The 22447-nt window shown below is 52.5% G+C and overlaps 1 protein-coding gene across 1 annotated transcript in view; it reads right to left on the minus strand.

The window, feature by feature from the left end:
* LOC140399408 (coiled-coil domain-containing protein 22-like) overlaps positions 1–22447 on the minus strand; it is a 40475-nt gene that overhangs the window by 12082 nt on the left and 5946 nt on the right. The window contains exons 2-6 of the mRNA XM_072488988.1: positions 18822–18928; positions 12156–12237; positions 8150–8319; positions 2132–2338; positions 1739–1807 (exon numbers count right to left, since the gene is read on the minus strand). Coding sequence (XP_072345089.1) covers positions 1739–1807; positions 2132–2338; positions 8150–8319; positions 12156–12237; positions 18822–18928 — 635 coding nt within the window. The remainder of the gene's footprint in view (positions 1–1738; positions 1808–2131; positions 2339–8149; positions 8320–12155; positions 12238–18821; positions 18929–22447) is intronic.

Genomic DNA, 22447 nt, shown 5'->3' on the forward strand with positions numbered 1-22447 from the left:
AGGTGCACTGCTGTTCTCTCTGCCATCAAAAGACTATCTCTTGATCATTTGGTGAATTCAGAATTATAAATGTTTTCAGCAGTGACTTTAACCTGATGTGCTTCTGGTAAAGGTTTTGTTTTTAAGTTGTATGGATGTTAAAAAGGAAAGCTTAAAGGATTACTTAGTGTTGTAGTTTTTGGGGGTTGTATTAGAATTAATGGTCGCTAAGATGTTCACTGTATGTTTTAAAAAGGTTAACTTGAACATAGAACATTACAGCGCAGTACAGGCCCTTCGGCCCTCAATGTTGTGCCGACCTGTGAAACCACTCTAAAGCCCATCTACACTATTCCCTTATCGTCCATATGTCTATCCAATGACCATTTGAATGTCCTTAGTGTTGGCGCGTCCACTACTGTTGCAGGCAGGCATTCCATGCCCTTACTACTCTCTGAGTAAAGAACCTGCCTCTGACATCTGTCCTATATCTATCTCCCCTCAATTTAAAGCTATGTCCCCTCGTGCTAGACATCACCATCCGAGGAAAAAGGCTCTCACTGTCCACCCTATCCAATCCTCTGATCATCTTGTATGCCTCAATTAAGTCACCTCTTAACCTTCTTCTCTCTAACGAAAACAGCCTCAAGTCCCTCAGCCTTTCCTCATAAGATCTTCCCTCCACGCCAGGCAACATTCTGGTAAATCTCCTCTGCACCCTTTCCAATGCTTCCACATCCTTCCTATAATGCGGTGACCAGAATTGCACGCAATACTCCAAATGCGGCCGCACCAGAGTTTTATACAGCTGCAACATGACCTCATGTCTCCGAAACTCAATCCCTCTACCAATAAAAGCTAACACACTGTACGCCTCCTCAACAACCCTCTCAACCTGGGTGGCAACTTTCAGGGATCTATGTACACCGACCGAGATCTCTCTGCTCATCCACACTGCCAAGAATCTTACCATTAGCCCAGTACTCTGTCCTCCTATTATTCCTTCCAAAATGAATCACCTCACACTTTTCTGCATTAAACTCCATTTGCCACCTCTCAGCCCAGTGCTGCAGCTTATCTATGTCCCTCTGTAACTTGTAACATCCTTCCGCACTGTCCACAACTCCACCGACTTTAGTGTCATCTGCAAATTTACTCACCCATCCTTCTACGCCCTCCTCCAGTTCATTTATAAAAATGACAAACAGCAGTGGCCCCAAAACAGATCCTTGTGGTACACCACTAGTAACTGGACTCCAGTCTGAACACTTCCCATCAACCACCACCCTTTGTCTTCTTCCAGCTAGCCAATCTCTGACCCAAACTGCTAAATCTCCCTGAATCCCATGCTTCCGTATTTTCTGCAGTAGCCTACCGTGGGGAACCTTATCAAACGCTTTACTGAAATCCATACACACCACATCAACTTCTTTACCCTCATCCACCTGTTTGGTCACCTTCTCAAAGAACTCAATAAGGTTTGTGAGGCACGACCTACTCTTCACGAAACCGTGTTGACTATGTCTAATCAAATTATTCCTTTCCAGATGATTATACATCCTATCTCTTATAAACCTTTCCAAGATTTTGCCCACAACAGAAGTAAGGCTCAACGCCCACATCCCGTGGAGCCTTGGGGAAAATTCCCTCATATTCCACACAAATGTAGCAGCGCTGTTGAATTTGCCAGCCCGTTACACCAATGAGTACATTGTTATCAAACTGTATCTGCACAAGCTGTAGACAACCGGCTGCTCACCTCCTCAGATTCCCGCGATGATAGAGTGTTCCCAGCAACCGCCAGCTGGCGCACCATCTGCTCGGCCTCCTGGGAAAAAACAAGCAGAGGGACACAGAATGGGACACAAGGAACTCAAACCAGTGAAGAGTTACGGGCGAGTGTGGGACAACCAACATGTTGCAGCATGAAGAACGTTCAGTCCCCTCAGACTCCCGTGTCGCGATTATTCTTTACAAATCAGTCTGAGGGAAGAGCAGGTGTCAGCACAGAGCAAGTCAGGTCAGCTTGTGATGGGCGGTCACCGACTGGACCTTCCGCACACGCCGCCCCTGGTGAATCAGCTGCAGAAAATCCAACTCCCCTCGCCCAGTCTACGGTGCAAGTAACCCGTGGGGGAAACCCCGTCCTTACCTCTGTGAAGGTGAACTTCTCAGTGTGGGTGAAGCGGGACCCTTTGGGGCTAGGGGCCGCCTTCCCAGTGCTGTAGGATTGGAGGATGTGCGTCAGATCAGGGTCCGCAGACAGCGAATTCGGTGCCCCGTGGCTGAGTTGGACATTCTGTTGTAAATGCTCCTGAATCCGTTTCTGGAGTCGCTGGATTTTTCTTGCTTTATATTCCTGGGGGGGGAAAAAGGGGGAAAAAGCTGAAAAGCTTTTTGAAGGAAGGAACAGTTTACAATATGCATGAAGCACTCAAACCAGAAACACGAAAGCAGAAGGAGGAATTCTAACCCGAGGCAGGCGGAGGAGGAGGAACTGGCATCGATGACGGCCGGGTGCTGCTTGTCAACGCAAAGGTCCCAACTCAATCCAACACCACAGATTCCTTTTAAGATTCTACTCAATGGTACAGGAAGCTTCTCCAGATCTAGGACCAGTGTTAAAGGTGGTGGGCTATGAGATTTGGGGTGTTATAGTACGGCGCAGGCAGCCAATCGGCCCCTCGTGTCTGCACCGGCCCTCCGAACGGGCATGGTGACTCTGTCATTCCCCTGCCTTTCTCCGCTCCCCCGAACACAGCTTGAACGTTCAAACAGTCATCGAGCACCCTCTCGAACACCTCGACCTCCACCACACCTCCAGGCTGCGCGACCCAGACCCCCAACCACCGCTGGGCGAGGAAGTTTCCTCTGACATCACCTTGAATCTGTGCCCTCTCCCTCTCGATCCTTTTACGAGCGGGAACAGTTTCTCCTGTCTACTCTGTCCAGCCCCCTCATGATTTTAAAAACCTCCTCTCATTAAATCTCCTTCTCTCCAAAGGCAACAGTCCCAACCTCTCCAATCTATCCTCATCTTTACAGGAGATTTACTCCCATTCCTGTAAACCTCTTCTGCACTCTCTCGACTGTGTTCACATCCTTCCTATAGTGTGGCGCTAAGAACTATGCACAATATTCCAGCTCAGGGCTAACTAGTGTCTGCATAAGTTTAGCCTGACCTCCTTGCTCCTGCACTCTGTGTCCCTGTTAATACTCTATACTTTATTAACTGCTCTCGCTACCTGTCCTGCCACCTTCAGTGATCTCTGCACAGATACACCAGCTCCCTCTGCTCCTGCACACCCTGAAGAATTTTACTCCTCATTTTATATTGTCTCTCCATGTTTTTCTGACCAAAATGCACATTCACACTTCACATTGAACTTCCATCTGCCCCCTGGCTGCTCACCCCACTAACTGGTCGGTGTTCTTTTGAAGTTCTACACAGTCCTCTTCACACATCACGACACTGCCAAGTTTTGGGTCATCTGCAAACTTTGAAATTGTCCCCTGCACACTAGATCATCACTAAAGATCAGGAAAAGCAAGATCCCAATACCGAACCCTGGGGAACATCACGACAAACCTTCCTCCAGCACGAAAAATATCCATTGACCCTTACTAAGATAAATCTAGGACAAAGGTTCGGCACAACATCGTGGGCCGAAGGGCCTGTTCTGTGCTGTATTTTCTATGTTCTATGTACTCTCTGCTTCCTATTATTCAGCCAATTGTGTATCCAACTGAAGAACCAGGATGACTGGAACGTTCTCAGGACAAGACGGAGCCTGGACTCCATCCTGGCCAAACCTCACTTGGAATTGGGTGTCCAGTTTTGGCCACTTCACAAGGTGGGTATTAGTGAGGTTTCGGAAAGGGGTCAGAGGAGAGTCACCCGGACTAATGCCCAGTATACGGATGACTGGAAATTATCCAGAATTCCCAGCGTCAAGCATTTTGTTATCAAGACAAGTGGAAATAGTTTGAACTGGCGAGGTTGCCGATGTACGGTTAACTGGCGAGGTTGCCGATGTACGGTTAACTGGCGAGGTTGGCGTTGCACGGTTAACTGGCGAGGTTGTTGTACGGTTAACTGGCGAGATTGGTGTTTTACGGTTAACTGGCGAGGTTGTTGTACGGTTAACTGGCGAGATTGTTGTACGGTTAACTGGCGAGATTGTTGTACGGTTAACTGGCGAGATTGTTGCACGGTTAACTGGCGAGATTGTTGTACGGTTAACTGGCGAGATTGTTGTACGGTTAACTGGCGAGATTGGCGTTGCACGGTTAACTGGCGAGGTTGTTGCACGGTTAACTGGCGAGATTGTTGTACGGTTAACTGGCGAGGTTGTTGCACGGTTAACTGGCGAGATTGTTGCACGGTTAACTGGCGAGATTGTTGTACGGTTAACTGGCGAGGTTGTTGCACGGTTAACTGGCGAGATTGTTGTACGGTTAACTGGCGAGGTTGTTGCACGGTTAACTGGCGAGATTGTTGTACGGTTAACTGGCGAGATTGTTGTACGGTTAACTGGCGAGGTTGTTGTACGGTTAACTGGCGAGATTGTTGTACGGTTAACTGGCGAGATTGTTGCACGGTTAACTGGCGAGATTGTTGTACGGTTAACTGGCGAGATTGTTGCACGGTTAACTGGCGAGATTGTTGTACGGTTAACTGGCGAGATTGTTGTACGGTTAACTGGCGAGATTGTTGTACGGTTAACTGGCGAGATTGTTGTACGGTTAACTGGCGAGATTGTTGCACGGTTAACTGGCGAGGTTGTTGCACGGTTAACTGGCGAGGTTGTTGCACGGTTAACTGGCGAGATTGTTGTACGGTTAACTGGCGAGATTGTTGTACGGTTAACTGGCGAGGTTGTTGCACGGTTAACTGGCGAGGTTGTTGTACGGTTAACTGGCGAGGTTGTTGCACGGTTAACTGGCGAGGTTGTTGTACGGTTAACTGGCGAGGTTGTTGTACGGTTAACTGGCGAGGTTGTTGTACGGTTAACTGGCGAGGTTGGCGTTGCACGGTTAACTGGCGAGGTTGTTGTACGGTTAACTGGCGAGGTTGTTGCACGGTTAACTGGCGAGGTTGTTGTACGGTTAACTGGCGAGGTTGTTGTACGGTTAACTGGCGAGGTTGTTGTACGGTTAACTGGCGAGATTGTTGTACGGTTAACTGGCGAGATTGTTGCACGGTTAACTGGCGAGATTGTTGTACGGTTAACTGGCGAGATTGTTGCACGGTTAACTGGCGAGATTGTTGTACGGTTAACTGGCGAGGTTGTTGCACGGTTAACTGGCGAGGTTGGTGTTGCACGGTTAACTGGCGAGGTTGTTGTACGGTTAACTGGCGAGGTTGTTGCACGGTTAACTGGCGAGGTTGTTGTACGGTTAACTGGCGAGGTTGTTGTACGGTTAACTGGCGAGGTTGTTGTACGGTTAACTGGCGAGGTTGTTGTACGGTTAACTGGCGAGATTGTTGTACGGTTAACTGGCGAGATTGTTGCACGGTTAACTGGCGAGATTGTTGTACGGTTAACTGGCGAGGTTGTTGTACGGTTAACTGGCGAGATTGTTGTACGGTTAACTGGCGAGATTGTTGCACGGTTAACTGGCGAGATTGTTGTACGGTTAACTGGCGAGGTTGTTGCACGGTTAACTGGCGAGATTGTTGTACGGTTAACTGGCGAGATTGTTGTACGGTTAACTGGCGAGATTGTTGTACGGTTAACTGGCGAGATTGTTGTACGGTTAACTGGCGAGATTGTTGTACGGTTAACTGGCGAGGTTGTTGCACGGTTAACTGGCGAGGTTGGCGTTGCACGGTTAACTGGCGAGGTTGGCGTTGCACGGTTAACTGGCGAGATTGGCGTTGCACGGTTAACTGGCGAGGTTGCCGATGTACGGTTAACTGGCGAGGTTGTTATATGGTTAACTGGCGAGGTTGTTGCACGGTTAACTGGCGAGATTGGCGTTGCACGGTTAACTGGAGAGATTGGCGTTTTACGGTTAACTGGCGAGGTTGGCGTTGTACGGTTAACTGGAGAGATTGGCGTTTTACGGTTAACTGGCGAGATTGGCGTTGTACGGTTAACTGGCGAGGTTGGCGTTGCACGGTTAACTGGCGAGATTGGCGTTGCACGGTTAACTGGCGAGATTGGCGTTGCACGGTTAACTGGCGAGGTTGGCGTTGCACGGTTAACTGGCGAGGTTGGCGTTGCACGGTTAACTGGCGAGGTTGGCGTTGCACGGTTAACTGGCGAGGTTGTTGCACGGTTAACTGGCGAGGTTGGCGTTGCACGGTTAACTGGCGAGGTTGGCTTGTACGGTTAACTGGCGAGATTGGCGTTGCACGGTTAACTGGCGAGGTTGGCGTTGCACGGTTAACTGGCGAGGTTGGCGTTGCACGGTTAACTGGCGAGATTGGCGTTGTACGGTTAACTGGCGAGATTGGCGTTGCACGGTTAACTGGAGAGGTTGGCGTTGCACGGTTAACTGGCGAGGTTGGCGTTGCACGGTTAACTGGCGAGGTTGGCGTTGCACGGTTAACTGGCGAGGTTGGCGTTGTACGGTTAACTGGCGAGATTGGCGTTGCACGGTTAACTGGCGAGATTGGCGTTGCACGGTTAACTGGCGAGATTGGCGTTGCACGGTTAACTGGAGAGGTTGGCGTTTTACGGTTAACTGGCGAGGTTGGCGTTGTACGGTTAACTGGAGAGATTGGCGTTTTACGGTTAACTGGCGAGGTTGGTGTTTTACGGTTAACTGGCGAGGTTGGCGTTGCACGGTTAACTGGCGAGATTGGCGTTGCACGGTTAACTGGCGAGGTTGTTGCACGGTTAACTGGCGAGGTTGGCGTTGCACGGTTAACTGGCGAGATTGGCGTTGCACGGTTAACTGGCGAGGTTGGCGTTGCACGGTTAACTGGCGAGGTTGGCGTTGCACGGTTAACTGGCGAGGTTGGCGTTGCACGGTTAACTGGCGAGGTTGTTGCACGGTTAACTGGCGAGGTTGGCGTTGTACGGTTAACTGGCGAGGTTGGCGTTGCACGGTTAACTGGCGAGATTGGCGTTGCACGGTTAACTGGCGAGGTTGGCGTTGCACGGTTAACTGGCGAGGTTGGCGTTGCACGGTTAACTGGCGAGATTGGCGTTGCACGGTTAACTGGCGAGGTTGGCGTTGTACGGTTAACTGGCGAGGTTGGCGTTGCACGGTTAACTGGCGAGGTTGGCGTTGCACGGTTAACTGGCGAGGTTGGCGTTGCACGGTTAACTGGCGAGATTGGCGTTGCACGGTTAACTGGCGAGGTTGTTGCACGGTTAACTGGCGAGGTTGGCGTTGTACGGTTAACTGGCGAGGTTGGCGTTGTACGGTTAACTGGCGAGGTTGTTATACAGTTAACTGGCGAGATTGGCGTTGCACGGTTAACTGGCGAGATTGGCGTTGCACGGTTAACTGGCGAGATTGGCGTTGCACGGTTAACTGGCGAGGTTGGCGTTGCACGGTTAACTGGCGAGATTGGAATTGTACGGTTAACTGGCGAGGTTGGCGTTGTACGATTAACTGGCGAGGTTGGCGTTGCACGGTTAACTGGCGAGGTTGCCGATGTACGGTTAACTGGCGAGGTTGCCGATGTACGGTTAACTGGCGAGGTTGGCGTTGCACGGTTAACTGGCGAGGTTGGTGTTGTACGATTAACTGGAGAGGTTGGCGTTGCACGGTTAACTGGCGAGGTTGGTGTTGTACGATTAACTGGCGAGGTTGGCGTTGCACGGTTAACTGTGAGATTGGTGTGTTACGGTTAATCTGGTTAAATTAGGTTGTGGGTCTCCTCCCCAAGAAGGAATTAGAGACAGCTCTTGGGGCTGAAGGGATCAATGGATATGGGGGGGGGAAGAAAAGGAAGAGATCAGGGTATTGAACTTGGTAATCAGCCATCATCATGGCGGAGCAGGCTCGAAGGGCCGAATGGCCTCCTCTTGCTTCTATTTTCTACGCATGCCCAACATTGGTTACAAAGTGCCTTGGTGATGGTGAAAAACGCTATGTAAATACAAGTCTTTCTTTATATAGAGCTGGACTCTGCCATCCACGGACTGCTGAAACCACGCATCGCATTTTAATTACAAAGAGTGTGTGAAACATTTCCACTTGGACATACCGCGGAGGAAAGACGAGACATCAGGCCTTGGCTGTTCCACTCCATCTCCCACTCCTGAACAGCACTTACATCAGTGGCTGCTCGTTCCAGCAGTGAGGCAGCGGTGACGTACCGGTGACAGAGCTGGGCAGTGACAGGAGGCAGGTCGTGATCAGAATATTGCTTCACTTCTGCAGAGTAAGACAAAGATATAATCTGCTGTCAGCACCATGCAACTCAGAATGTGATGGTGAGTGGAAATAATTAACACATCGCACCGAGAGGCACACGAGGCCAAGGGGTTGCCATGGCACCGAGACACACAGGAGGCCAAGGGGTTACCATGGCACCGAGACACACAGGAGGCCAAGGGGTTACCATGGCACCGAGAGGCACAGGAGGCCAAGGGGTTACCATGGCACCGAGACACACGAGGCCACGGTGTTGCCATGGCACCGAGACACACAGGAGGCCACGGGGTTACCATGGCACCGAGACACACGAGGCCACGGTGTTGCCATGGCACCGAGACACACGAGGCCACGGTGTTGCCATGGCACCGAGACACATGAGGCCACGGTGTTGCCATGGCACCGAGACACATGAGGCCACGGTGTTGCCATGGCACCGAGACACATGAGGCCACGGTGTTGCCATGGCACCGAGACACACAAGGCCACGGTGTTGCCATGGCACCGAGACACACAAGGCCACGGTGTTGCCATGGCACCGAGAGGCACAGGAGGCCAAGGGGTTACCATGGCACCGAGGCGCACAGGAGGCCACGGGGTTACCATGGCACCGAGAGGCACAGGAGGCCATGGGGTTACCATGGTACCGAGACACACAGGAGGCCAAGGGGTTACCATGGCACCGACACACACAGGAGGCCACGGGGTTACCATGGCACCGAGGCGCACAGGAGGCCAAGGTGTTACCATGGCACCGAGAGCCACATTGGTCTTTACCGAGGTGGAGTTAGGATGCAATTCACAAAAATATCTATTTGGCAGCTGTTTATTGAACACAGTTGATGTGATTTATTATTGTCACATGTATTAGTATCCAGTGAAAAGTGTTGTTTCCTGCCTGCTGTACAAACAATGCATACCGTACACAGGGAAGGAAGGAGAGACTGCAAAATAAATGTTACAGTTATAGCAAGGTGTAGAGAAAAGATCAACTTAATACGAGGTCGGTCCATTCAAAAGTCTGATGGCCGTCGGGAAGAAGCTGTTCTTGAGTCGGTTGGTACGTGACCGCAAACTTTGGTATCGGGAAGAAGGTGGAAGAGAGAATGTCCGGGGTGCGTGGGGTCCTTAATTACGCTGGCGGCCTTTCCGAGGCAGCGGGAATTGTAGAGTCAATGGATGGGAGGCTGGTTTGCGTGATGGACTGGGCTACATTCACGGTCTTTTGTAGTTTCCTGCGGTCTTGGGCAGAGCAGGCTCCATTCCAAGCTGTGATACACCCAGAAAGAATGCTTTCCATGGTGCATCTGTAAAAGTCGGTGAGGGTTGTAGCCGACATGCCAAATTTCCTCAGTCTTCTGAGAAAGTAGAGTCGTTGGTGGGCTTTCTTAACTATAGTGTCGGCATGGAGGGACCAGGACAGGTTGTTGGTGATCTGTACACCTAAAAACTTGAAGCTCTCGACCCTTTCTACTTCCTTCCCATTGATGTGGACAGGGGCATGTTCCCCACTACGCTTCCTGACGTCGATGACAATCTCCTTGGTTTTGTTGACATTGAGGGAGAGATTATTGTCGTCGCACCAGTTCACCAGATTCTCTATCTCATTCCTGTACTCTGTCTCGTCATTGTTTGAAATCCCACCCACTACTGTGGTGTCATCAGCAAATTTGAAGATCGAGTTGGAGGGGAATTTGGCCACACAGTCATAGGTGTATAAGGAGTATAGTAGGGGGCTGAGGACACAGCCTTGTGGGGCACCGGTGTTGAGGATAATCGTGGAGGTGTTGTTGCCTATCCTTACTGATTGTGGCCTGTGGGTTAGAAAGTTCAGGATCCAGTCGCAGAGGGAGTAGCCGAGGCCAAGGCCACGGAGTTTGGAGATGAGTTTTGTAGGAATGGTGGTGTTGAAGGCGGAGCTGTAGTCGATAAATAGGAGTCTGACGTAGGTGTCTTTGTTATCTAGGTGTTCCAGGGTAGAGTGCAGGGCCAGGGAGATGGCGTCTGCTGTGGACCTGTTGCAGCGGTAGGCGAACTGTAGTGGATCAAGGCAATCCGGGAGGCTGGAGTTGATTCGTGCCATGACTAACCTTTCAAAGCACTTCATGATGATGGATGTCAGAGCCACTGGACGATAGTCATTAAGGCACGCTGCTTGGCGTTTTTTGGTACAGGGATGATGGTCGTCTTCTTGAAGCAGATAGGGACCTCAGATTGTTGTAAAGAGAGGTTGAAGATGTCTGCGAATATCCCCACCAGCTGATCCGCACAAGACCTGAGTGCCCGTCCGGGTACCCCATCCGGGCCAGTGGCTTTCCGTGGGTTGACCTTCGAGAAGGCTGCTCTGAGTCTGCAGTGGTGATCCCAGATACAAGTTCATCCGAGGCTTCTGGGGTGGAGGGCTCGCTCGCGCTGACCTCTTGCTCAAAGCGGGCATAGAATGCGTTGAGCTCATCAGGGAGGGGTGCGTTGGAGCTGACGATTTTACATGCCTTCATCTTGTAGCCCGTTATGTCTTGCAGACCTTGCCATAGACGGCGGGGGTCCGTGCGGCTGGCCTGGGACTCGAGCTCGGTCCGGGACTGTCTTTTGGCATCTTTGAAGGATTTCGTTAGATCATATCTGGCTTTCTTGTAGAGGTCAGGATCGCCTGACTTGAACGCCTCAGACCCAGACTTCAGCAAGTACTGTACTGCAGCCTGACAGTCTACAGAGTCTGTTTAAATACCGCACTGCAGCCTGGCAGTCGACAGAGTCGGTTTAAATACCGCACTGCAGCCCGACAGTCTACAGAGTCTGTTTGAATACCGCACTGCAGCCCGACAGTCGACAGAGTCTGTTTGAATACCGCACTGCAGCCCGACAGTCTACAGAGTCTGTTTGAATACCGCACTGCAGCCCGACAGTCTACAGAGTCTGTTTGAATACCGCACTGCAGCCTGGCAGTCGACAGAGTCGGTTTAAATACCGCACTGCAGCCCGACAGTCTACAGAGTCTGTTTGAATACCGCACTGCAGCCCGACAGTCTACAGAGTCTGTTTGAATACCGCACTGCAGCCTGGCAGTCGACAGAGTCGGTTTAAATACCGCACTGCAGCCCGACAGTCTACAGAGTCTGTTTGAATACCGCACTGCAGCCTGGCAGTCGACAGAGTCGGTTTAAATACCGCACTGCAGCCCGACAGTCGACAGAGTCGGTTTAAATACTGCACTGCAGCCCGACAGTCTACAGAGTCTGTTTGAATACCGCACTGCAGCCCGACAGTCTACAGAGTCTGTTTGAATACCGCACTGCAGCCCGACAGTCTACAGAGTCTGTTTGAATACCGCACTGCAGCCCGACAGTCTACAGTCTGTTTGAATACCGCACTGCAGCCTGGCAGTCTACAGAGTTTATTTATTTTGTTTTTAAATTTAAAGTAACCAATTGATTCTTTCCAATTAAGGGGCAATTTAGCGTGGCCAATCCATCTACTCTGCACATCTTTGGGTTGTGGGGGCGAAACCAACGCAAACACAGGGAGAACGTGAAACTTCACTCGGACAGTGACCCAGAGCCAGGATCGAACCTGGGACCTCAGTGCCGTGAGGCAGCAGTGCTAACCACTGCGCCACCGTGCTGCCCACATCAGAGTCTGTGTAAATACCGCACCACATTCCCGACAGTCTACAGAGTCTGTTTAAATACCGCACTACAGCCTAGTCTGTTTAAATATCGCAGTACAGGCTTCTCGAAAGATGATGAATACTCTGTCTAAAGTCTATCTAAGCCGCACCAATGCATTTCACTGTTGCGGGAGGGATGTCACCAGGGCTGTCGATGAACATACTCCACCTTTTGGAATTTTCTTCCCAACGTAATCGTTTTCAGCTAAACTGAGGGGCTGAGCTTCGAACCGCTGCATCAGACGGGAGCTCTGTAACAAGTGAAAAGGAAGTTATAACGCCCTCTACTTCGCAATGTGGCTTCTGTAACTTCTGATGACGGTTTCCACGAGTTCAGAGCGACCAGTCTCGAATTAGCGAGTTACACATTCAGTACAGGGGAGACAGAGAGGAGGCAGAGGACATGTGGGGGTTCACCGTGGAGAGGAGGCAGCGGGAATGTGGGGGTTCACCCCGGAGAGGAGGCAGCAGGAATGTGGGGGTTCACCCCGGAGAAGAGGCAGCGGGAATGTGGGGGTTCACCCCGGAGAGGAGGCAGCGGGAATGTGGGGGTTCACCGTGGAGGAGGCAGCGGGAATGTGGGGGGTTCACCCCAGAGAGGAGGCAGTGGGAATGTGGGGGTTCACTGTGGAGAGGAGCAGCGGGAATGTGGGGTGTTCACCCCGGAGAAGAGACAGTGGGAATGTGAGGGTTCACCCCGGAGAGGAGGCAGCAGGAATGTGGGGGTTCACCCCGGAGAGGAGGCAGCGGGAATGTGGGGGTTCACCCCGGAGAGGAGGCAGCGGGAATGTGGGGGTTCACCCCGGAGAGGAGGCAGCGGGAATACAAAGAACAAAGAACAAAGAAATGTACAGCACAGGAACAGGCCCTTCGGCCCTCCAAGCCCGTGCCGACCATACTGCCCGACTAAACTACAATCTTCTACACTTCCTGGGTCCGTATCCTTCTATTCCCATCCTATTCATATATTTGTCAAGATGCCCCTTAAATGTCCCTATCGTCCCTGCCTCCACTACCTCCTCCGGTAGTGAGTTCCAGGCACCCACTACCCTCTGCGTAAAAAACTTGCCTCGTACATCTACTCTAAACTTTGCCCCTCTCACCTTAAACCTATGCCCCCTAGTAATTGACCCCTCTACCCTGGGGAAAAGCCTCTGACTATCCACTCTGTCTATGCCCCTCATAATTTTGTATACCTCTATCAGGTCGCCCCTCAACCTCCTTCGTTCCAGTGAGAACAAACCGAGTTTATTCAATCGCTCCTCATAGCTTATGCCCTCCATACCAGGCAACATTCTGGTAAATCTCTTCTGCACCCTCTCTAAAGCCTCCACATCCTTCTGGTAGTGTGGCGACCAGAATTGAACACTATACTCCAAGTGTGGCCTAACTAAGGTTCTATACAGCTGCAACATGACTTGCCAATTCTTATACTCAATGCCCCGGCCAATGAAGGCAAGCATGCCGTATGCCTTCTTGACTACCTTCTCCACCTGTGTAGCCCCTTTCAGTGATCTGTGGACCTGTACTCCTAGATCTCTTTGACTTTCAATACTCTTGAGGGTTCTACCATTCACTGTATATTCCCTACCTGCATTAGCCCTTCCAAAATGCATTACCTCACATTTGTCCAGGTTAAACTCCATCTGCCATCTCTCCGCCCAAGTCTCCAGACAATCTAAATCCTGCTGTATCCTCAGACAGTCCTCATCGCTATCCGCAATTCCACCAACCTTTGTGTCGTCTGCAAACTTACTAATCAGACCAGTTACATTTTCCTCCAAATCATTTATATATACTACAAAGAGCAAAGGTCCCAGCACTGATCCCTGTGGAACACCACTGGTCACAGCCCTCCAATTAGAAAAGCATCCCTCCATTGCTACCCTCTGCCTTCTATGGCCTAGCCAGTTCTGTATCCACCTTGCCAGTTCACCCCTGATCCCGTGTGACTTCACCTTTTGTACTAGTCTACCATGAGGGACCTTGTCAAAGGCCTTACTGAAGTCCATATAGACAACATCTACTGCCCTACCTGCATCAATCATCTTAGTGACCTCCTCGAAAAACTCTATCAAGTTAGTGAGACACGACCTCCCCTTCACAAAACCGTGCTGCCTCTCACTAATACGTCCATTTGCTTCCAAATGGGAGTAGATCCTGTCTCGAAGAATTCTCTCCAGTAATTTCCCTACCACTGAAGTAAGGCTCACCGGCCTGTAGTTCCCGGGATTATCCCTGCCACCCTTCTTAAACAGAGGAACAACATTGGCTATTCTCCAGTCCTCCGGGACATCCCCTGAAGACAGCGAGGATCCAAAGATTTCTGTCAAGGCCTCAGCAATTTCCTCTCCAGCCTCCTTCAGTATTCTGGGGTAGATCCCATCCGGCCCTGGGGACTTATCTACCTTAATATTTTTTAAGACACCCAACACCTCGTCTTTTTGGATCACAATGTGACCCAGGCTATCTACACCCCCTTCTCCAGACTCAACATCTACCAATTCCTTCTCTTTGGTGAATACTGATGCAAAGTATTCATTTAGTACCTCGCCCATTTCCTCTGGCTCCACACATAGATTCCCTTGCCTATCCTTCAGTGGGCCAACCCTTTCCCTGGCTACCCTCTTGCTTTTTATGTAAGTGTAAAAAGCCTTGGGATTTTCCTTAACCCTATTTGCCAATGACTTTTCATGACCCCTTCTAGCCCTCCTGACTCCCTGCTTAAGTTCCTTCCTACTTTCCTTATATGCCACACAGGCTTCGTCTGTTCCCAGCCTTTTAGCCCTGACAAATGCCTCCTTTTTCTTTTTGACGAGGCCTACAATATCATTCGTCATCCAAGGTTCCCGAAAATTGCCGTATTTGTCTTTCTTCCTCACAGGAACATGCCTGTCCTGTATTCCTATCAACTGACACTTGAAAGCCTCCCACATGTCAGATGTTGATTTGCCCTCAAACATCCGCCCCCAATCTATGCTCTTCAGTTCCCGCCTAATATTGTTATAATTAGCCTTCCCCCAATTTAGCACATTCATCCTCGGACCACTCTTATCCTTGTCCACCAGTACTTTAAAACTTACTGAATTGTGGTCACTGTTACCGAAATGCTCCCCTACTGAAACATCTACCACCTGGCCGGGCTCATTCCCCAATACCAGGTCCAGTACCGCCTCTTCCCTAGTTGGACTGTTTACATATTGTTTTAAGAAGCCCTCCTGGATGCTCCTTACAAACTCTGCCCCGTCTAAGCCCCTGGCACTAAGTGAGTCCCAGTCAATATTGGGGAAGTTGAAGTCTCCCATCACCACAACCCTGTTGTTTTTACTCTTTTCCAAAATCTGTCTACCTATCTGCTCCTCTATCTCCCGCTGGCTGTTGGGAGGCCTGTAGTATACCCCCAACATTGTGACTGCACCCTTCTTATTCCTGATCTCTACCCATATAGCCTCACTGCCCTCTGAGGTGTCCTCTCGCTGTATAGCTGTGATACTCTCCTGAACAAGTAGCGCAACTCCGCCTCCCCTTTTACATCCCCCTCTATCCCGCCTGAAACATCTAAAACCTGGAACGTTTAGCTGCCAATCCTGCCCTTCCCTCAACCAGGTCTCTGTAACGGCAACAACATCATAGTTCCAAGTAGTAATCCAAGCTCTAAGTTCATCTGCCTTACCCGTAATGCTCCTTGCATTAAAACATATGCACTTCAGGCCACCAGACCCGCTGTGTTCAGCAACTTCTCCCCGTCTGCTCTGCCTCAGAGCCACACTGTCCATATTCCCTAGTTCTCCCTCAACGCTCTCACCTTCTGACCTATTGCTCCCGTGCCCACCCCCCTGCCATACTAGTTTAAACCCTCCCGTGTGACACTAGCAAATCTCGCGGCCAGGATATTTATGCCTCTCCGGTTTAGATGCAACCCGTCCATCTTATACAGGTCACACCTGCCCCGGAAGAGCTCCCAGTGGGGGTTCACCCCGGAGAGGAGGCAGCGGGAATGTGGGGGTTCACCCCGGAGAGGAGGCAGTGGGAATGTGGGGGTTCACCCCGGAGAAGAGGCAGTGGGAATGTGGGGGCTCACCCCGGAGAGGAGACAGTGGGAATGTGGGGGTTCACCCCGGAGAGGAGGCAGTGGGAATATGGGGGTTCACCGTGGAGAGGAGGCATCGGGAATGCGGGGGTTCACCGTGGAGGAGGCAGTGGGAATATGGGGGTTCACTGTGGAGAGGAGCAGCGGGAATGTGGGGGGTTCACCCCGGAGAGGAGGCAGTGGGAATGTGGGGGTCACCCCGGAGAGGAGGCAGTGGGAATGTGGGGGTTCACCCCGGAGCGGAGGCAGTGGGAATGTGGGGGTTCACCCCGGAGAGGAGGCAGCGGGAATGTGGGGGTTCACCCCGGAGAGGAGGCAGCTGGAATGTGGGGGTTCACTGTGGAGAGGAGCAGCGGGAATGTGGGGGTTCACCCCGGAGAGGAGGAAGTGGGAATGTGGGGGTTCACCCCAGAGAGGAGGCAGTGGGAATGTGGGGGTTCACCCCGGAGAAGAGGCAGTGGGAATGTGGGGGTTCACCCCGGAGAAGAGGCAGTGGGAATGTGGGGGTTCATTCCGGAGAGGCGGCAGCGGGAATGCGGGGGTTCACCCCGGAGAGGAGGCAGCGGGAATGTGGGGGTTCACTGTGGAGAGGAGCAGCGGGAATGTGGGGGGTTCACCCCGGAGAGGAGGCAGTGGGAATGTGGGGGTTCACCCCGGAGAGGAGGCAGTGGGAATGTGGGGGTTCACCCCGGAGAGGAGCAGCGGGAATGAGGGGGTTCACCCCGGAGAGGAGGCAGCGGGAATGTGGGGGTTCACCCCGAAGAGGAGCAGTGGGAATGTGGGGGTTCACCCCGGAGAGGAGCAGTGGGAATGTGGGGGTTCACCCCGGAGAGGCGGCAGCGGGAATGTGGGGGTTCACCCCGGAGAGGAGGCAGTGGGAATGTGGGGGTTCACCCCGGAGAGGAGGCAGTGGGAATGTGGGGGTACTCCCCGGAGAGGAGGCAGTGGGAATGTGGGGGTTCACCCCGGAGAGGAGGCAGAGGGAATGTGGGGGTTCACCCCGGAGAGGAGGCAGCGGGAATGTGGGGGTTCACCCCGGAGAGGAGGCAGCGGGAATGTGGGGGTTCACCGTGGAGAGGAGGCAGTGGGAATGTGGGGGTTCACCCCGGAGAGGCGGCAGCGGGAATGTGGGGGTTCACCCCGGAGAGGAGGCAGTGGGAATGTGGGGGTTCACCCCGGGGAGGAGGCAGCGGGAATGTGGGGGTTCACCGTGGAGAGGAGGCAGCGGGAATGTGGGGATTCACCCCGGTGAGGAGGCAGTGGGAATGTGGGGGTTCACCCCGGAGAGGAGGCAGCGGGAATGTGGGGGTTCACCGTGGAGAGGAGGCAGCGGGAATGTGGGGGTTCACCCCGGAGAGGAGGCAGTGGGAATGTGGGGGTTCACCCCGGAGAGGAGGCAGTGGGAATGTGGGGGTTCACCCCGGAGAGGAGGCAGCGGGAATGAGGGGGTTCACCCCGGGGAGGAGGCAGCGGGAATGAGGGGGTTCACCCCGGAGAGGAGGCAGCGGGAATGTGGGGGTTCACCCCGGAGAGGAGGCAGCGGGAATGTGGGGGTTCACCCCGGAGAGGAGGCAGCGGGAATGTGGGGGTTCACCCCGGAGAGGAGGCAGTGGGAATGTGGGGGTTCACCCCGGAGAGGAGGCAGTGGGAATGTGGGGGTTCACCCCGGAGAGGAGGCAGCGGGAATGTGGGGGTTCACCCCGGAGAGGAGGCAGTGGGAATGTGGGGGTTCACCCCAGAGAGGAGGCAGTGGGAATGTGGGGGGTTCACCCCGGAGAGGAGGCAGTGGGAATGTGGGGGTTCACCCCGGAGAGGAGGCAGCGGGAATGTGGGGGTTCACCCCGGAGAGGAGGCAGCAACAAGTGCTGTTTGGACTGGACAGAAGTGACACATTAAAGGGTCAGAGCTGGACTAACTATGCTGTCTGAACATCCTGGGTGGGGACGGCAGTGGAGACGGGGGGGGCGGCAGAGCTTGAGGGTGGTTGGGGGTGGGGGGGGGAGCGCAGACGAGGGCGGCGGCGGTGGAGATGGGGACAGGGGGAGGATTGGAGACGGGGCAGCTCGAGGAGAGGGCGGGGGGGGGGGGGAGCAGCTCGAGGAGAGGGCGGGGGGGGGGGGAGGCATGGGGACAGGGGAGGGTTGGAGACGGGGCAGCTCGAGGAGAGGGGGGGTGAAGAGATGGGGACAGGGGGAGGATTGGAGACGGGGCAGCTCGAGGAGAGGGCGGGGGGGGGGGGGGGGAAAGAGATGGGGACAGGGGGAGGATTGGAGACGGGGCAGCTCGAGGAGAGGGGGGGGGGAAAGAGATGGGGACAGGGGAGGGTTGGAGACGGGGCAGCTCGAGGAGAGGGCGGGGGGGGGGGGGAAGAGATGGGGACAGGGGGAGGATTGGAGACGGGGCAGCTCGAGGAGAGGGCGGGGGGGGGGGGGGGGGGGGGGGAAGAGATGGGGACAGGGGGAGGATTGAAGACGGGGCAGCTCGATGAGAGGGGGGGGGGGAAGAGAAGAGATGGGGACAGGGGGAGGGTTGGAGACGGGGCAGCTCGAGGAGAGGGCGGGGGGGTGAAGCGAAGGCGGGATGTTGTAACTCCGGCACAAACATGGTTCCAATGGTCTCCTGTGAAATGTATTGAACTCCGGCACATGTGGGAGCAGAGCTATGAAGCTCTCCTGGAGAAGGCACGCTCAGACGCCACAAAGACCTGCAGACAGAACAGTGCAGCGACAAAGCAAAAAGACTGACCTGAGTCCAAAGCAGAGAAGGAGTCCGGAGAGAAGGCGGAATCCACGGGACAGACAGCTGCTGTTTGATTTGCGATGCAATGGAGCGATGTAACACCACCGATTTCCCTGTCACAGGAGCACACGCATGTTAGATACCGAAGCAGCAACCTGTCCGTGCTCTCAGTCACTGCCCTGCCGGTCTGCTCCCATCACCCAAACAGAGCAGATCCTGTCCCTGCTCACATCTCCAAATCTCCTCATGTTTCTGCCCTCAAGCCCCTTCTCCCACTCAAAGTGCCCCCAGCACATTCCATCGGGGACTCTGGCGACTGGAAACTCCTGTCCATTGTTACAAAGGCCCGTTGTGCAAAACATTAATTATTGGCTGGAAAATACAGACGTACTGAACGTTTTCCAAAGCTCATATGGAAAGGACACTAGTTTACAATAGTTACCCTGCACCTGTGAAGGACCCAAGCTGCCCGATGGTGACCCCATAGTCTACAGAGCTTGGAGAAAGAGGCCACATGACCCAGCTCGAGGCAAGACACTGACTTTTCAATAGAAGCTGCCAATGGGGTAATGGCCTTATTCCATCTCCTTCCCGGAGACTTCTCATCAAAGCTGTCTGCGATTTGAAAAACCCACCTGAAGACCTCATTGCTGCAAACCAAGATTTTCTAAATGAAAACGACCAGGAACAATTATAGGGAACTGCTCCACTGCAAAAAGGGGTCCTTCAGCTGCAAAACAAGACTCTGGACAATCCGTTGAGTATTTTCTGTCTTTCCTTTATTGTTCATTAGGATATGGGCATTGCTGGGCAAGGACAGCATTTGTTGCCCAATCCTAATTTGCCCTTGAACTGAGTGGCTTGCTGGGCCATTTCAGTGGATGGCTAGGAATCAACCACATTACTGTGGCTCTGGAGTCAGATATAGGCCAGGCTGGGTAAGGACAGCAGATTTCTATAAAGAACATGAGTGACCAGGTGGGTTTTTCTGACAATCGATGATAGTTTCATGCTCAGCATCACTAAGACCATCTTTACAATTCCAGATTTAATTGAATTGCAGACAGTGGTGGGACCTGAACCCATGTTTGCATCTTTACCAGAGTGAGGTTTAGCAGATATCTAACTCTTTAGCTATGGGTTTATTTCTTGCACGGGGTTACACACGGTTAACCGTACTTGAAATTGACAGTATCACCTCCCTGTTAAATTCAAACACCGTTAAATCCAACTCGGGAGTGGGACAAAAAGAGGAGCCCATTGATCCCCGTTAGCCGGACTGTAACAAAACCTTTTCCATTCGTTTTTGGAATCACATCCTCAGTCCTCGACTGAAGGAGTGGAATCACAAAAAGCGAGAAGACGACACAGCCAGTAATTAGAGAGGCGAATATAAGATTATCGTTTATTGTGAGGGGAATTGAATACAGAATATGGGGGGGCTACGTGTACAGATGCACAGAGCACGAATAAAACACATCTGCATTATCGTCAGAGACATGGAGGACGACAGCACAGAAACGGCACTTTGGTCCATCGCGTCCGCATCCGTCAAAAACAATCACCTAATTATTGAACCTGGGACCCTAGAGCTGCGAGGCAGCAGTGCTAACCACTGTGTCACCATGCTGCCCCGAAAGCAGATGATTTGCTTGCCTTCATCGGACGGTATAAAAGCTTGCAAATTGAGTTACAGTTATATAGAACGTTGGTCAGGCCACATTTGGAATACTGTGTCCAATTCTGGTCACTGCACTACCAGAAGTATGTGGAGGTTTTGGAGAGAGTGCAGAAAAGGTTTACCAGGATGTTGCCTGGTATGGAGGGTATTAGCTATGAGGAGAGATTGAATAAACTGGGATTGTTCTCCCTAGAGAGACGGAGGCTGAGGGGCGACCTGACAGAAGTTTATAAAATTATTAAGGGTGTAGATAGGGTGAACAGCTGGAGCCTTTTTGCCCAGGGCGGAAATGACAATTACAAGGGGGCACAGGTTCAAGGTGAGGGAGGAATAGGTTCAGTGGAGATGTGCGGGGGACGGTTTTTACAGAGGGTGGTGGTGGCCTGGAATGCACGGCCCAGTGAGGTGGTTGAGGCAGATACGTTAGCGACCTTTAAGACTTATCTGGACAGGCACATGAACAGACGGGGTATGGAAGGATACAGGCGGTTGGTCTGGATAGGACACGTGATCGGTACAGGCTTGGAGGGCCGAAGGGCCTGTTCCTGTGCTATGTTGTTCTTTATTCTTGTTCTTATTCAAATCTATTCCCAGCACTTGGCCGATAGCCTTGTCTGCCCTGGGATCCAAGTGCACATCTAAATACTTCTGAAATGTTTATGAGGGTCTCTGCCTCCTCCACCCTTTCAGGCAGCGAGTTCCAGACACCCACCATCCTCTGGGTGAAAAGGTTTTTCCTCACATTCCCTCTAAACCTCCTGCCCCTCACCTTAAATCTATCCCCCTGGTCACTGATCCCTCCAACCAAGGGGAAATGTTTCATCCGGTCTACTCGATCTATGCCCCTCATAGCTTTATACAACTTTAATCATGTCCCTCCTCAGTCTCCTCCGCTCCAAGGAAAACAACCCCAGTCTATCCAATCGACAGTGCACAGTATCAGTCTCCTTATTTAATAAAGATGTAAATGTGTTGGAAGCCGTTCAGAGAAGGTTTACTAAACTAAAAGCAGGAGTGGTCAGGTTGTCTTGGAGGAAAAGTTGGGTTTGAATCCACTGCAGACGGGTAAAGGACAGTCTGATGGAAACCTTTCAGATTCTGAGGGGTAGAGACAGGGGGATGTGGAGAGGGCGTTGTTTCATGACGGAGAATTCTACAACAGGAATGGGTAACCCAGGCTGGTGAGTGGGCCACAGGAGTGACCCTCCTTCATCCCCGTGAGCCACACGATTGAGATCGAGCTTGTCCCATGAATAGGTTTAAACACAGAATCAGGAGCCCTCGGCCCTTCGAGCTGCTCTGCCACTCATTACAATCATGGCTGATCATCCAACTCAATATCCTAATCCCGCTTTCCCACCCCCCAATGTCCTCTGATCCCCTTCGCCCTCAGTGCTACATCTAACTGCTTCTTGAATACAGACAATGTTTTAACCTCAACTACCTCCTGTGGTAATGAATTCCACCGGCCGACCGCTCTCTGGGTGAAGAAACGTCTCCTCCTCTCTGTCCTCAATGGTCTCCCCCGTATCCTCAGACTGTGACCCTTGGTTCTGGACACTCCCACCATCGGGAACATCCTTCCTGCATCCACCCTGTCCAGTCCCCCCCACCATCAGGAACATCCTTCCTGCATCCACCCTGTCCAGTCTCCCCCCCACCATCGGGAACATCCTTCCTGCATCGACCCTGTCCAGTCCCCCCCCCACCATCGGGAACATCCTTCCTGCATCGACCCTGTCCAGTCCCCCCCCACCATCAGGAACATCCTTCCTGCATCCACCCTGTCCAGTCTCCCCCCCACCATCGGGAACATCCTTCCTGCATCGACCCTGTCCAGTCCCCCCCCCACCATCGGGAACATCCTTCCTGCATCGACCCTGTCCAGTCCCCCCCACCATTGGGAACATCCTTCCTGCATCGACCCTGTCCAGTCCCCCCCCACCATCGG

This window comes from Scyliorhinus torazame, chromosome 22 (assembly GCF_047496885.1).
Source record: "Scyliorhinus torazame isolate Kashiwa2021f chromosome 22, sScyTor2.1, whole genome shotgun sequence".
NCBI lineage: Eukaryota > Metazoa > Chordata > Chondrichthyes > Carcharhiniformes > Scyliorhinidae > Scyliorhinus > Scyliorhinus torazame.